Raw genomic sequence first — 12,264 nt, 5'->3', positions numbered from 1 at the left:
GCAGAGCGCCATCGAAATCTTACACGCGACGGTGATTGGTTTAGCCAACAGCGTCACAAACCTCGAAAGTAAAATGAACAGCATTATGGCGATTGTACACCAGCAGTACCCACAGCATTTCCCAGAAACAGAAATGAGAGACGTCTCTCACGGTAACCACGGACCGATAGGAGTCTCCCCCATCAATGAACATGGCCCCCGATCAACAAGGAATCACAATATGACAGGAAACTGCATTGGACTTGCCAGTAAAAAGCCGGTCCTCCAAGAGCACGTTACAAACCTGACACGTAAACCGGACGTCATTTTATTGCAAGAAATGTTAAACGCGCCGGCATCCGTCCCAGGTTACCAGGAATTCTTCGCCAAGGTAGAAGGCAGGGGTTTGTCCACGCTGGTCGGTCGGCAAGAAGACGACGACCATCGTTGACGAACTCAAGGGAGTCAAGATTGAACACCTATTCGTCGAGCTAATACCACACAAGTTTAGGAAAGAAAGCATATTTGTCCTCAATCTATACAGTAATCCCGCTAACCAGAATCAGTGCTTTCTTTCCCTCTTCAAGCCGGCAACAACGCCCTAGTGATTGGAAGCAATATTAACTCCCCCAACAGCACCTGGGGTTACTGCTACAGCACGGTCCAGGGGCGCTATAACGTAAAATGATTCCAAACTGCTTTGATTCCAAACCCCTGACGTCAAATTTACGTAACCACCGATGCAAGCATCTGGCGGTGACCCGCAGGGTTGTCTGAACAACCCAATAAGAACACTCCTCGTTTAAAGTAGGTTACCTTTGTTCACTTTCAAAACCAATAACATTTTCTACACTCAGCGGTTTTTCTTATCTAATTGGCATACAAGAGGTGAGGAGAACGCTCTAGTGTAGAGGGATTCGATGGGGATGAGTCAGCAGTCAAAATAGATAACCGCATGAAGAGGGTGGTGCCGTCTTCTCCGATTGGTCCGCTTCGCCTTACTTAGCTTGCGGTCGCTGGTTGAAAATCGCGGCGGCGCGCAGCGGAAAGATAAGAATTCCGATAAAACGGATCCTCAGCAAGGAAGAGTTGGCAGACCGATGTCGTATACGTGCCAAAAGGGCTCGATAACATTTTTCTGCCACGCCAAAATGTTTATCATGCGCAAATAAATACATGCTCACCCGCAGGTGCGAGTAGCGAGGGCCTGAGTGATCGGCGGACAGCCATCTTCTAGTCCTTTGGGAACGGGGCAGTCTGTGGCTATTCAGAAAATTATTCAGTTTTTTCGGCATATTAACGCATTTTTTTCGCGTACACGTCACTTTGACGTGGTGAGTTTTCGCGGTTTGGTGAGGTCGCGTGACAGAAAGGCGAAGTGGGCGTAGCCAGAAAACATTGAACCAATAGCAGAGGGCTAATGGTGAAAAGGCGTCGAATCAGGAATGAGTATTTTTCTTGTTTACGGTTTATTCATGCATAATCAGTGTGCACAGGTTATATCAGATGGGGAGCTATCGTGGTTTTTGTGACGTCGCGTGACAGACAGGCGAAGTTGGGAGTGGCCCGAAAATGTTTCAACCAATCGTGGAGACTGATTGGAAACTACTCAAGTAACTACTAGTACAAGACGAAGACTATGTCGCACCAGAGGGACTGCCTCGCCAGACTCCTACACACTGAGGGCAAGAAGCAATGCGATGAAAGGGGACGAAGAACAGGGACGAATAAAAGGAGCAACACAGGGACCAGCACTCGTTCATGTGTTGCTCCTTTTCTTCGTCCCTGTTTGTGTTGTGCTCAAAAGTTTGTTTAAAAATGAATCTGTTCCAACTAGGCCGACTCGCAGTTATGCAAAGATACTGTGCCAGAAGTATCTCCCCCTAGTACCTCCCCGAACGCGGGGAGACCAACGCCTCGCTAGACGAAGACTTCAGCAGCGAAGTGATTCGCGTGGCCCTACACGACCTCTACGTTTGGTCGGCCCCCGAGCCGGGCAGGGTCACCAACAACACGCAGAGAAACCTTGACGATGACTCCGTGGTGAAACTCATGGTCTACATCAACAAACGATTGAGAAAGGGCTCCGTACTGAAGTAGTGGAAGACAGCGAAGACTGTACTCATCATGAAACCCGGCAAGGCTCCTAGCTGGGAAAACTTGAGCCTGATCTCACTCACCTCATGCGTGGGCAAAGTGATCGAACATGCGTTCCTCAATCGAGTAAACGCCCAGCTCGAACTGACGGGTGTCTACCCGGACACCATCATCGGTTGTCAGGCTCAACTCTCGACATTGGAAGCCCTGCTCCAGCTAAAATACCAGATTCTGGACGACAAGTCCCGTAACACCAAAGCTATCCTCGGCCTCGACCTAGAGAGCGCATTCGACAGGGTCGCCCATTCGGCGGTCCGGGCCCAAATCTCTCATCTGAACCTCGGCGAAAGAGCCTGCAACTGCGTCAGATACTTTCTCTCCAACGGAAAGGCGCTGCTCGTTGCGGGAGACGTGAAGTTTGAAGAGCAAACGCTGGAAAGCACCGGTACCTCGCAGGGGTTGGTAATTTCCCCAAATCTATTTAGCCTGACAATTATCGGACTCGCGCGCTAACTCCAAAAAGACGAGAACGTCCAGCACACGATCTACGCCGACGAAATCACGATCTGGGTCAACCGTGGCAGAGACGGCCAGATCGAATCGTCGTTGCAGGAAGCGATAGACGTCGTGGAAGAACGCCTGAGAAATACGGCGCTCCGATGCTCGCCCAAGAAGTCGGAGCTCCTGCTGTGCCGCCCCACCTGGAAGGCACGACCACCCAACAGATCCAAGCGAGAGAGAGAATACGAAGCAAGAAGTCGGCACACGAGGGACGGCTGAACGATCCCCATCGTCAATCGAATCAAAGTCTTGGACACGCTTGTCGAATCCTAGGCGTAAACACGAGATGGCCAACAAGCTCGTACACAAGACAGCCAATGCTATGAGGTTACTATAGAGAGTCACTAACAGGACAAATGGCACAAAGGAGGAGAGCGTGATACGACTTGTGCACTCCTTCGTCATATGCCACGTTACAAACGTGGCCATCTTTCAATACTGGTAGAAGGCGGAGAATAACAGGATCGACGTGATTATACACAAGGCATACAAGACAGTATACTCGATAAGCAACTAGCTCCTGCTACAGCTGGGAATCCACAACACGCTGAACGAACTTGCAGAGGCGCAGCACATGTCCCAACTGGACAAACTCACGACCATCGAAGCTGGACGAAACATACTCGAGCGGCTCGGCATCGGCTACCACCGCCAACCCGGCGAGAAGAAAATAATCCCGAGGAACGTTTGGGATGGCATTCAAGTCGTCCCATTTCCGCGAAATGTACACTCGACGTATAGCCAAGACAGAAGACAGGCGAGAGCGGCGGCCCTGTTAAAGCCTACGGCAAAGAGAAGGAATCGCGCTTCGTGGCAGCTGCAGAATATCAAGACGGTCGAGGATACGCTGCTGCGGTCGTAGACACCGGCGGAAGCCTCGTCCACTCAGCCAGCGTAAAATACCGACACGCTGAAGTGGCAGAGGAAGTAGCCATCGCACTCGCCATATCAGATCATGAGCCTACGCGGGTTCTCCATTTCCTGTGTGCAGTGAAATTCCACTAAGATACGTTGTCACTTTTCGAAGCTTACGGCAAAGGGTTACGCCATAAAGAAAACTCCATCTCCAGTTTCTAGAAGAACATATGCACGGGCGCCATCCTCAAAAATTTTCACAACGTTCGACGAAAAAGGGTGAGTACTCCGGTGTTTCGACAACAGTCAGTCAAGGTAGTATATTGGATGATGAGTGTCCCCAAACGTTTGCATGCGACGACCTTAGTGTCTCACTATGTGGCCTCGGCCGCCACACGCAAAACAGATTGGCTGGTTATCTGGCGTAAGCCAAGGATTTGCAGCGGCCACGGGACGACGTCAAGCATTAGGTGCAGAGGAGGCTGTTGCGGCAACGGGACCATGCCAAGCAACAGCCGTAGTAGGGGCTGTCGTAGCTGACGCTGGAGGAAATGGTAAGAAACTTTATGGCCAGTGCCATTCGCTGCGTCTCGTACTCAGCGGCGCGGCGACAGGCTACTGAACGGGCGTCGGTAGGGCCTCAGCGATCTGCTCCTGAATTGCATGAAGGGGCATAGCAGCCAAAGAAGCGGCCTGCTGCTGCGGCTGCCGTGGCAGCTGTGGTGGGGGGTCCGGATGCTGAGTGACGGTGGATAGTAGGTAAATGTTACGAGCGACCTCTGCACGCCCGAATGTTTTCTTGGTGTAAAGAGGGACGACTGGTCAGGGACAACTGACAACTGCGCTAGTGACTCCTCGCATTCTTAAGGACACCAGGTCAAAAGCTCGTTGCTTCTGTAATTTACCAGAACTGCGACAGAGCGTGACAACGTCGGCCACAATAAGAGGCGACTGCGAGACGCATGTGAAAGACGTCATTGCTTATACACATCATTATGTGCTGAATTTTAGCAGCATCTGTCACTGAAGAGTCGACACGTTTGAAAAGGTCGACAACGTCCTCGACATAAATGGTAAATGTCTCACCAGGATGTTGCACCCGAGCGCGCAAACATTGTACTCCGCACAGGTTCCGGACGGCATGGCGGCCGAAAACGTCCAAGAACGACACTTTGAAAGCGGGCCAGGTCTCAAAGCCCGCTTCGTGGTTCTTATACTACAAGTTTGTCACGTCCCAGAGGTAAAAGATGACTTCAGGGTGTCATCCCATCGATGTTGCGTGTTTACCCTCTCGTACCATGTGAGCCAGTTATCGACGTTGTACTCGTCTTCTTTGCCACTCAACACTGTGGGGTCTCTGGCAATGAGCGCTGGAGCCAAAGACGGCCGGAGATGGTGGCGTGTTTGGGGCCGCATCGCCTGGCATGGTCGACTGTAGGGATCGGAGTTCCAGGGCGCGGGCATTGTGGAGACCCCAGCACGACTTGAAAATAGGTTAACTGGACGTGGGCCGTGAATCAAGAAAGGTCTGCCGGGAAGTGCACTGGATCAGTTTAACCACTGTCTCGCGCACTGAGTCGGCAATCCTGCTTGCGCTTTGGCTGCCCTCCTCTTCTTCATTACAATATATATGTATGTATGTATATATATATATATATATATATATATATATATATATATATATATGCGCGGCTCTTATGTCAACGACAAAGAAAAGGTTGGCAGTTTCGTAAGCTTCGTCTCGTGTGTCGGACTAGGAGCGAGAGAAGACAAAGAGGACGTATCAACGCTCCTTTACAAAAACAAGCTGGTTTTGTTATACGTGTCTTCGTCTCCAATGCATAGAAGGCGTTGCCTTCTATGAATATTTATTTGGTGCCGAGAATCTACGTGCGGTCCTGTACCTCTTCTACGCAGGCCTGAGTGGAATCTACTCTCGCTTCGTATATTGCGAGCGGCGAGAAATCTAATGGTCGTGTATGTGAAGATCGGCGACGGTGCAAAAACATCAGTCAGCTTCGAAATTACCCAGCGGATCATCTTATAAGCCAGCGACTTGCACAACGGGCGTGGAACAATAGAATCATTTAGAAAGGCTGATCTCTGTCTGATTTTCATACCGTGGACATCGCGAAACTCTCACCTGTCCATGATCGTCTATCCGCGAGCAGCGACGCGCTTTTACATACTAACGCCCATATTCCGAAATTCCGACTAACAGCTTCAAAAGGAGTATACGACCGTAGCGGAACATAGCGATCAAAAAATTTGCATGCTTGATAAGCTTCTTTGCCGAATCGCCCAGATAAAAAGGACACAAGGCATTCTTTAATCGCGAGCTTCGAACGTAAATGACATGGCCGTATCGCTCCACAGAAATGAGACTCCAGTCAGATTAGTGGGACCCCGATTGCTAGAACTGTATATCTTGACGTTCAATGGGACCTTAATCAGTGGAGAGGCTTCTGAGAACAATTTGAACAGAGCATTTATCCTAACTCCAATTTGATGCATTCCACCAAAATGTATTACCTGAAAAGCTTTCTGCCTGGTAATAACGCATGAGCTGTCGCTGGTTTGCCCACTTCCGAATCGTGTTATGCTTATTCCATCGCACTTTTGAAGGAAATATTAGGCAATCGAAAAAATATCATTCTCTACCATTTGTCCGTGCTAAGGCAGTCAGCATGGCAGCCCAGAAAGAGATCTAATGAAGGATAACACTGACCACGCATGCCTTGAATCTTAAAACTTCTGAGACTATAAATAACAAAATTGCGAAACAATATCAGGAATCTAGCCTGAAAATGGTGTAATCTTACCAGCGGGGCTCCGCACAATCTCCGCGATCGGGCAAAGAAAGAGGTTCAATCCTGTTGAATAGTCTAAGCATTAGACGATTGCACACGCTCCGATCTTCACATACTCGACCGGTTCAGTTTTTCGCTGCGAAATAAAACATCCTTAAGAATTTTCCGCGTGGAAGCCAGCACGTTGAAACGCTTGGAGTGTATACGAGCACTCCACAAGATTGTTCGAGTTCATCGATAATTACACATAAAAAAACTGATAACTTTACTTCTAATATGTTTTCTTGAGAACATTATTCACATTAAGTGCACGATTTCCTATTGCGTCAGAATTTGAAAGCCAGGTAGCGAAATATGTCTAGGCTTGTTTATGTTTCCATTGCAGAAACTGGTGCAGAAAAGCTGTATTCAAACACCGGAGGTTAGACAGCTTTGCTTGCTTGAACGAACTGTAGGACTTCCTACGTAGACAATGCAGGCCATGCAGACCCTTTCGGCTTGCGACATCGTTTTCTGACATCGTAAAGAGGTACTAGAATAGTACCTGTCCGTGCATGTTTCGGCAGGAAAGCACATCGTCCCTCACATTGCGCAAACGTGCATCCGCATGTTGTCAAAACACTGGCAGAGATGCTCCAGCAAAACGCTAATTGGAACATAGGAAAGCGGGCCCGCATATGAGCAAACACTACTAATTTAGTTCAGATGCAGAAACAATGTTCTGATGCGTAAGCGACGCACGCTGTAGCTCAACGCCAGAGGCGCCCTACATGGTGCTGCGGGTACAGGAGGCCGAGCCTAAGCGGCGACGTCGAAAAAATCCTGCAGACATTGTGCCCGCTGAGAGCATGCCGCGGTACGGGAAGGTGAGATCAACGCATGACCACAACGCCGACATGATGCTTTTCGTCGTCATCCAGTTCACTCTGTTCATGCTCATACACGCCACACGACGATTGTTTACTTAGGTTACATTTTTTGCAATTTATACTGCCACTACAGCTACGAGCCGTACACTTCGTGTAACATTGTAATATGTGCCTATCGCATTCATTGCTGCACCCTCATGGCGAAACTATGACTTTGTATTGGATAAACATCTGTTGCTCAACGTGGTAAAAGGCAAACATCTTTCATGGACAAAAAAGGAACATATAATAAAAGTTGGACAGCGATTGCTCGTATCATTGATAATACAGACTGTGTGAATCCTAGTACTTGGGTGAACAATTAAATCGTCAACAGCATACAGACGAGTTAGTGCCACATGCGTGTGTGTTGTAATAACGCTACAGATACCAGAAGGATTGACTGCGTTAGATAATTCGCGAGTCGATGAACTGTCGTCAATCATGTTTATGTTTTATTCACTACACAAATGCGCTTCCTAATTGTGGAATGTAGCACGCTCTAAGGGTTTCCCAATAATTTCTAACAAATGTCATACGCTCCCAGAACGTAGTCGATAGACCACAACAAAGACGCTGCTGTCAGAATTTGCGCTTAGCAATTTGTACTGTGACGTGACAAGTGAATTCCTCAAGCAACGCACAAGGCATGCAACGCATAACAATTAGTGCTGCATCGTTCTCTCGCTTGATGGTGCGATTAATTAAAAAAAAGTGAGTATAGCCATCTACGATCGGCATATCACTTTGTTCTTGATACCACGTTTCAGAGAAAATAATTATTCCAAAGGAAGAAGTAAACTACGCTAGGATCATTATCAGTGTGTGTTTGCTTATTTATAGGCAACGCGAAAAATGAAAGGCTTGAAATATTTCTTGTGTGAGCTGGCATACCAATTACCGACGGCACACTATACTTCCGACACATCGCCTAGCGTAGAAGAGACCAAGCAGCGCACGCTGTAATATAAATATAAACGAAGTTCTGAAGGTCAGCTGCAGAATGGATGTGAATGACACTGCTGGCCTTCGTCTGCGTGCGAGAACTTTAACATTTCGTGTGAAATTAAAACGCCGTTGATATTCCCGCTTCTTCGCTATGGCGACCGAAAGACGACGCTTCAGAGTCGGACAGAGGTGCTCATTAACAAAATTCTCAGGCGTCCTAGGCTCAAACTTGCGTAAGCTTTCACCAGCAGATCACGTACATACTATGACTAGTCTGCAGTATAGAGGCAGGCCATTAGCGTTGCGCCGGTCATCTCTCACTGCTGCCGATATCACTGCTGCCACTGAAAGTTTCCAGCTTTTGAAGTGGTTGTCCCCATGTTATCTTCAGCGGAAGAACGACTGAGAAGGTGACATAAGCACACCAAGGCTCGTGGAAATCATGAAGGGTCGTAGTAGTATTTGCACTAAAGAGGGCAAGTGGTTAGCATTGCGCCTTTAAGGTGTTACTGCACTGCTGCCGAGTTTCACCTGCGACTGCTGCCACTCGATAGTGTCCAGTCGACAGTTTCACAGGATGGTCGATACCCCGTGCAGTCTGTCATTGAGAATGGGTAATTGCCACATGGAGGACGCCTGAATACCTCCATTGGAACCCAACACAGTAAACAATTCTGCTGCTCTCCGGTGTCGTAATGAAGCTAAGGTTTCTTTGCAATCCATTGCAACCTACTTAGCAGGGTTGCTGATGGTTGCGGCTTGTCGCGTATATTGTGACGCTGTAGTGACGGGAAATAACCATAGTTGCAAAACGCAGGTCGGGAAACTATCTGCTTGTTTGGCGAACCTGTGCCAAAAAAAAACTTCAAAATACATTTGCCACCCGCACGCTTATATTTTCGTAATTATTATGCTTGAAAAAAAACAAGGTTCTGATTATGTACAAGTGTTGACAGTTGTAATCATCAAAACAATATTACCATTTTATTTTTATTTTTTGAAATTAGTAGAATGGAGAAATGACAGAGCTAGGTTTTAGGCGCTACATGGGCCCTATATCCTTAAATGATTATATACGTCTCTGCCCATCTAGGTGGAGCTTTACTATGATCATTTGTAGGACACGATTTGAGATGTCTTCTTGGCAGACGTATATTTTAGAAAGCTACTGGTTGTGTGGAGCCTGCGCAGCTTCAACCGACCTAGCTATGCCTAACTCAAGAAACGTAGGCACCTGATGCTATGTGTTGTGAAAGAAGCTGTCACAATGGCTCGGTGGCAATGACGCCATATTGTTGTGTATGAGGCCGCTTGTCCTAAACGCAGCAGAGACGCATAAAGTTCGCTCATGGCGGTACAGTGAGACGCTTGTGTGTTTGATTTAGGTAAATGATTATGAATCTCATGCTGCCGAATTTAATTCAGATTTCCTCACTAAGGCGTTCTAAGCCACTGTGATGCTTTTGGACGTCAGTATTATAATGACATTTGAATATGACCTAAAATATTTCAGGGTGACAACATTTGCATGGTTGCTGCAAGGAGGTATGTGGGCAATCTAGTGCTAATAATTATTGAATTTACATATAAAATTCAGAAATATGCACGTTTTGAATCCTATAGTGATATCCCAAGAGTTCAACGCAATGCCTATGAATTTGTGGCTTCGGAGGGATCAATTAACTGCAGATAAACAGATAAGCTTTGTCACAATAGATATGTTTACCAATCCAAGTGGTTTAAGTGGTTGAATGTTTGCTCATTTATACACATGACGCCCTTTAGAGAGCGTTTGATTTGACCTCCATGAAAGGCCAATTCGGTACATCAAATTGGCGTCAGCGTGCTATATTGGCGTATTCGCTAGTCGTCAGCAGTAAGGCATGCCGGAATATAATCACCTTTGAGCAGGCGTAGCCTCCACATTCCAGGCGTCAGCCGAAATGTCAAGCCGGCAGGAAAAAACGCATGAATAAATTGCTTAGCTGCGCAGTGGCGGTCGATTTTTCAACGGGCCGCTGCACCTTAGCTAGATTTAAATGCTGTAGCCCCCAATATATTGATGACAATGTTCACATAAACGAGGTTGCAAAACTACAGCGCTGAGTCTAACTTTAATCATAGGGGGAACATGGAGCCTGCATGCAAATGGAAGACGAGGACCTGCGAAAAAGAGAGGACACACCGTGGTGACACATTTGCTGAGATCATGTTGTGCTGACGGCATGGGATAGTGATCTAGAACCAGCAGAATACCGATGTACCTCGACTGCCTAACAGCTCGTGCAGCTAAATTAGGTGCACGTGAAGAAAGGCAGGGGGTCTAAATAAACCATGTCTTTTGACTTGTAACATCACTAGCCTTATTTTGGCTTGTGATGTATAAGTTCTATAATTCGCAGTCATTTAAAAACTAACGGATGCGGCGTGTCTCAAAGGGAGCGTTGTTCCTGTGCTAATTTCCGTAACATTAAACAACAATGTCAGTGGTCCTTGAAACTTATGTGGGAATGTGTTGGTTTTGAAATCTACTGCGCAAGAAGAAATTGAGCTAGAATTCACAGATGAGAGAAAAGTAGAAATACAAATGCCCGGCATCTATGGAATTCAGTTGTCCATGACGTCCACAAAATATCATTTGCGGCAGACGTCATTAGAGCGCATACGGCAGCGTCATCACACTATCGATTTATGAATTTATTTCTTTTATTGTTATCATTACCATATATGAGGAGACACCTGACCAAAAAAAAACTATAAAACGTGCATTGAACTACAATATACATATTTTTCTTGGGTGAGTTAGTTATTGCCGAATAACATTAAGTCTCCTCTTCCACGTCTGTCTGTTCACGCATCTTTTCCCCGGTAATTCTGTGCTAAAAAACATGTTGCTTCAACGTTTTCCATGCACGACATCACGCACGGTGAATGGCAGCATAATAGAAGTGTACGAAAGCCAATAAAAGAAAAGAAAGATTTGACATTATTTAAGGATTTAAGTTTCTTCTTAAAAAAAAAAGAACTTCTAAGTCAGACTCCTAGTACCAAGAAAATATACGCCGTTTTACAGCTGTTGAGTGAAATGGAATATACTAGTATACCTGTTTTGGGGCAATGTAAACAAGTTGGTATTATTCGCTCGTCGTCCGCAGCTAGCTGTGGGTTTTGCGGAATTGTTATTGCATTATCAATATTTGCATAATAATTATCCCTATTATAATAGCATTGCTCCTAACCTTGCGAAAACCCTCTTGCAAGCACATGCAACCGTATACGTCAGTTGTATATTTCGTCGCCCTTTCTGGTCGTAACAGAAATGCCAAAATACTCCAAACGCTTTTATACTCAGTGCTGATGTAGAAATTGCATTTGGATTTGGCTTTTGGACACACACACGGGAGCACTTGTGAAACCCAAAGAGGAAGTAAATAAATGTTTCTGTGACTTTCTTGCTTCAATGTAGACCGCTTATAACGTAAGTCGCCTGAGTCGCGAATATGCGCACTATAGGCACTACCGCACTATAGCTAAAACAACGATTTTATTGCGAAAGCAATTATATAGACACTCCAGGCGCATTTCTGCCGTCGCCGTCGTTATTGCCGTGAGGTTTCGTATAGGGATGGTTGATAAAATGTTTTAATTGATTAACGATTAATCTTTCGTCGGTTTAGCGTATAATCGATTAATCGTTTTCATGCGAGGTTTTTACTTGATTATTCTATTAATCGATTTTTCTTTCGCGTGCTTTAAAAAGGCTGAAACACAGTTATCTACTCACGTAAGTACCTATTTTAACGTTTGAAAGGTCGAAACCAGGATAAAATATACAAGCCTATAAATTTTGATAAAAATAGTGTTTAATTTGTTAGAGGTCAACTATGATTGCCACTAGTGACTAGTGAAGGAATAAGCAATATACAGAGTGTTGATATTGACTATCATGTGTACTTGTTTACCTTTTCCCGGTGACCGCTTTTCACCGGCTAACAAATGCTAAACGTTATCGCTCGGCGCAGGTAGCGCCTGCATGTATCGGAAGTCTATCGAACGTTATCGATACTTCTATCCGTTGTCTGTTGTCAACGACGCTTATCTAATCT

General features: G+C 46.2%; 1 protein-coding gene across 1 annotated transcript; it reads left to right on the top strand.

Annotated features, from left to right (window-relative positions):
- The first annotated feature begins 2,106 nt into the window (after window positions 1-2,106).
- Window positions 2,107-2,856, top strand: LOC125939830 (uncharacterized). Its single transcript, XM_049655292.1, has 2 exons — window positions 2,107-2,521; window positions 2,600-2,856. Exons 1-2 carry the CDS (start codon window positions 2,107-2,109, stop codon window positions 2,854-2,856), a joined length of 672 nt encoding a protein of 223 aa, XP_049511249.1.
- The last annotated feature ends 9,408 nt before the right edge of the window (window positions 2,857-12,264 follow it).

This window comes from Dermacentor silvarum, chromosome 9 (genome assembly GCF_013339745.2).
Source record: "Dermacentor silvarum isolate Dsil-2018 chromosome 9, BIME_Dsil_1.4, whole genome shotgun sequence".
NCBI lineage: Eukaryota > Metazoa > Arthropoda > Arachnida > Ixodida > Ixodidae > Dermacentor > Dermacentor silvarum.
The sequence above is the reverse complement of the archived record's forward strand: the minus strand, read 5'-3'. Positions and strand labels throughout refer to the sequence as shown.

Coding starts and splice junctions, on each gene's coding strand:
- LOC125939830 (XM_049655292.1), top strand. CDS start 2,107: ATGAAACCCGGCAAGGCTCCTAGCTGGGAAAACTTGAGCCTGATCTCA. Junction 2,522..2,599: donor GCAAACGCTGGAAAGCACCG/GTACCTCGCAGG, acceptor AACTCCAAAAAG/ACGAGAACGTCCAGCACACG.